The sequence below is a fragment of the Lepus europaeus genome, chromosome 20 (assembly GCF_033115175.1).
Source record: "Lepus europaeus isolate LE1 chromosome 20, mLepTim1.pri, whole genome shotgun sequence".
Lineage (NCBI taxonomy): Eukaryota > Metazoa > Chordata > Mammalia > Lagomorpha > Leporidae > Lepus > Lepus europaeus.
In genome coordinates, this window is record NC_084846.1 from 8388257 (window position 1) to 8392579 (window position 4323).

The 4323-nt window shown below is 47.2% G+C and overlaps 1 protein-coding gene across 1 annotated transcript; it reads left to right on the forward strand.

Annotated features, from left to right (window-relative positions):
- Window positions 1-2959: 2959 nt before the first annotated feature.
- Window positions 2960-3889, forward strand: LOC133749152 (olfactory receptor 7A17-like). Its single transcript, XM_062178335.1, has one exon. It carries the CDS (start codon window positions 2960-2962, stop codon window positions 3887-3889), a length of 930 nt encoding a protein of 309 aa, XP_062034319.1.
- Window positions 3890-4323: the final 434 nt, after the last annotated feature.

Consider the following 4323-nt stretch of genomic DNA (forward strand, 5'->3'; position numbering starts at 1 on the left):
CCAGGAGTAATTCCACTTTTATGAAACTTTATTTTCCAGGCCTTCGGCGCACGTCCTCACTATCCGCCATCTTGGCTCCACCCCCAGGAAAAAGTTTCTGATAATGCAAGAACACCCAACGAAATACAACTTCATTACCTGAACTTACTAGTGTGTGAGCCCTTCTTGCATAATTCCCTTCTTTGTTTCTGAGTAATTGTCCTGCTACTGAACATTCTAGAAGGCATCAGGTGATGGCTAATGTACTTGGATTCCTACTGCTCGGATTGAGTCCTGGGCTCCTGGCTTCAGCCTGCCCCAGACCCTGTTGATGTAGGCATTTGGGAGAGTAACCAATGGATGGAAATCTGTCTTTCTCAATCTCTGTCTCTCAGCATTTAAATGGACATAAATAAATACATTTTTAACATGACACATACACACAATAGAAAACTATTTTGCCATGTTAAAAGTGAAATGCTTTCATTTTGGACAATATAGGTGAACATGGAGGACATTGTGGTAAGTGAAATAAGCCAGGCAAGCAAGGACAAACACTGCACGATATCACTCGTAACCAGAATCCTAAAGTCTGAGCTCACAAAGTGGGCAGTAGAATAAAGTTTGCCAAAGGCCAAGGAGACTGGGTGGGAGGGGAGGATGGTTCCACCATTTCAGCTGGATAAGAGGAGGAAGTCCTGGTGCCTACTGCACGGGAGGGGGACTATAGCTAATAATAACACTCTCTGTATTTCCAAACAGCTAGAAAAGAGGTTTATGGATGTTCCCAACTCAAAGAAATGGAAACACATTACACCATCCCACATAAATTATGTTTCAACTAAAATGAGATAAAGCTGTAAACAAGCATATCCCTTCAGATCAACAAGCATTCTGTAATGAGGAACTAAATGACAGCTCTCATCATGCAATAAGCTATCAAATTTTAACAAATGAAAAGTCTCTGATTTTACATCAGCCAATGACTTTTCCTCTTCTTCAGGAGGGAATATAACAATTTTCTGGAGATTTTAGGAGCAGGGTGTCCAACAAAACTTTGGTTCAAAGATGCTAGGAACCTCATCGAGAGAAGTTCTTTGGTCTTGACTCTGTAAAAATATTTTTATAAAGGTTTATTTACTTATTTGAAAGGTAGAGTTATAGGGGGAGGGAAGGAAGGAGGGAGGGAAAGAGAGAGAGAAAGAAAGCGAGCCTTCCATCTGCTGGTTCACTCCCCAAATGGTTACAATGGGTGGAGCTGAGCTGATCTGAAGCCAGGAGCCAGGAGCTTCTTCCAGGTATCCCATGTGGGTGCAGGGGCCCAAGCACTTGGGTCATCCTCCACTGCTTTCCCAGGAGCATTAGCAGGGACCTGGGTCAGAAGTGGAGTAGCCAGGACTCAAACCAGTGGGATGCTTGCCCTGCAGGCAATAGCTGTACTGGTTATGCCATGGTGCTGGCCCTGAAACCCTTATGTCAAGAAAATTAAGTTCCTGAGAGATTTGACTGCTAAAATGAGAGGAGTTCACAGAGAAGGAAGCATGAGATCTGGGTTCACCTGACTGCTAACCTGGTCTCTTGGGAGTAGACAGCCAGCAGGAAAATTCTTTCCTGCCAAGCCCAGCATCCCCATGGGAAATTAGGGACTGCAAGATTGGGGTAACAAGAGGGAGATGTGCCTAATGAGCAGGAACACAGAGCTGTGATATTGCCCTGCTGTTGTCCACCAAGTGTGTTCGCTTTTGGAGTCATCATCTGACTCAGGGACGGATGATTTGCTTCTTTCTACTTCAGCCTCCACCATCAGCCACCCAGGGAGGAATCACACTTCAAGTAGAGAATCCTTGCAGGTCAGTCTGAGAACCCAGCAGGTACCACAGGAAATGCTCAGAGAAGGGAAGCTGAGAACTTCAGCTTCAGGGTCACCTGATGGTCAAGCCTGTCTCTTTCCAATAACAAGATCACGTTTTCCCTTTGCTTGCTTGCTATTCAGTTATTGTATTTACTTGTGATGTTGAGAAACAGAAGTGTCCATTGAAACCAGGCAAAATGATAGAAATGGAAGCTCCATCAGAGCTGTGATTAAGAAGCAGCAAGCGGGCCGGCACCAAGGCTCACTAGGCTAATCCTCCACCTGTGGCGCTGGTACCCTGGGTTCTAGTACCAGTTGGGGTGCTGTTTCTGTCCCGGTTGCTCCTCTTCCAGTCCAGCTCTCTGCTGTGGCCTGGGAAGGCAGTGGAGGATGGCCCAAGTGCTTGGGCCCTGCAATCGCATGGGAGACCAGGAAGAAGCACCTGGCTCCTGGCTTCAGATCGACGCAGCACGCCAGCCTTGGAGGCCATTTGGGGGGTGAACCAACAGAAAGAAGACCTTTCTCTCTGTCTCTCTCTGTCACTGTCTAACTCTGCCTGTCCAAAAAAAAAAAAAAAGAAGCAGCAAGCAGTTTCAGTAAAAATAGACCCTGGGTCGAATCACTTTTTGTTTGAGGAAAAAAAATAGGATGAGGACATGTCTGTTGTTATTTTAAATTTATTTATAGTCATTCTATTGGAAAGAGAGGAACACACACCAAGAGAAAAAGCAAGAAGGCATAGAGAGAAATGTCACAATTGCTAGGTCACAACCCATATGCCTACAAAACTCGAGGTAGGGCCAGGTCAAAGACAGAATCCCAGACTTTCATTTCAGTCTTCCACATGCGTTGTAGGAATCCAACTTATTGAAACATCAGCTGCCGCCTCCTCATAAAGAAATGGGAATGGGGCTGGGATGGGCACCTAGGTAAGAGTGCAGTCAGCACCCCTACTCAGAGGCACCAGTAGGGATGTTCCTACATGGGATCAGATCCATAAACAATAAACATAAAAGAGTTGTCTGGCTGCAAAATATAAATCAGCATTTTTCAACTGTGTGAGGAAGGACTCTGTGTATGACACACTGTCTTGTTATTTCTTTCTTAGCTGGTTGTCAACTCAAACAAATGGAACCAGGCAATGAGACACAACTGTCAAGATTTCTTCTCCTGGGATTCTCAGAGGACCCAGCACTGCAGCCTCTCATATGTGGACTCTTCCTCTCCATGTACCTGGTCACTGTGGCTGGGAACCTGCTAATCGTCCTGGCCATCCTCTCTGACCCCCACCTCCACACGCCCATGTACTTCTTCCTCTCCAACCTGTCCCTGGTGGACATCTGCTTCACCTCCACCACCGTCCCCAAGATGCTGGTGAACATCCAGACACAGAGCCAAGCCATCAGCTATGCAGGCTGCATCACCCAGATGTTCTTCTTCTTGCTTTTTGTGGAGTTGGACAACTTTCTCCTGGCCGTGATGGCCTATGACAGGTTTGTGGCCATCTGTCACCCTCTGCACTACACGGTCATCATGAACCCCCGGCTCTGTATGCAGCTGGTCCTGGTGTGCTGGGTCATTAGTGTCCTGCATGCCTTGTTGCAAAGCCTCATGGTGCTGAGGCTGTCCTTCTGCACATACCTGGAAATCCCTCACTTCTTCTGTGAGCTGAACCAGGTGGCCCAACTTGCCTGTTCAGATACTTTCCTTAATGACATGGTCATGTATATTGCAATTATACTGCTGGCTATTGGTCCCCTGGCTGGGATCCTGTACTCCTATTCTAAGATCGTCTCCTCCATCCGTGCAATCCCCTCAGCTCAGGGGAAGTATAAAGCATTCTCCACCTGTGCCTCTCACCTCTCTGTTGTCTCCTTATTCTATTGCACAGGTCTAGGAGTTTACCTTAGCTCTGCTGTAACCCATGACTCACACTCAACTGCAACAGCCTCGGTGATGTACACCGTGGTCACCCCCATGCTGAACCCCTTCATCTACAGTCTGAGGAACACAGATGTAAAGAGGGCTCTGAAAACACTCTTCAGAGTGAATCCATAAAAGGGCCCATAGCTTTGGAGCAGAGTAAGTGCTCGTCATTGTAGAGCTCAGTGCCCTAGAGTTTGGAATTTGGATTCCTACGATCACATTGCGAACATAGAACCCAGGCCTTCTGTTTGTGTCCTGGAGTTTGCTTTGCTTCATCTCCACCTCTCTATAGAATTGAAGCAACTCACTTATTAAGCCTTCTACTCTCTTCAGTATCCAAATACCTTCTGTTGATAAAGCTTGTGATTTGTGTCTGTGTAAACAAGTGGTATAGCCGGTGCCGTGGCTCAATAGGCTAATCCTCGCCTTGCGGCGCCGGCACACTGGGTTCTAGTCCCAGTTGGGGCGCCGGATTCTGTCCCGGTTGTCCCTCTTCCAGGCCAGCTCTCTGCTGTGGCCTGGGAGTGCAGTGGAGGACGGCCCAAGTGCTTGGGCCCTGCATCCCA

Excerpts from the sequence above, each read along its gene's own strand:
- LOC133749152 (XM_062178335.1), top strand. The coding sequence starts at position 2,960 with ATGGAACCAGGCAATGAGACACAACTGTCAAGATTTCTTCTCCTGGGA.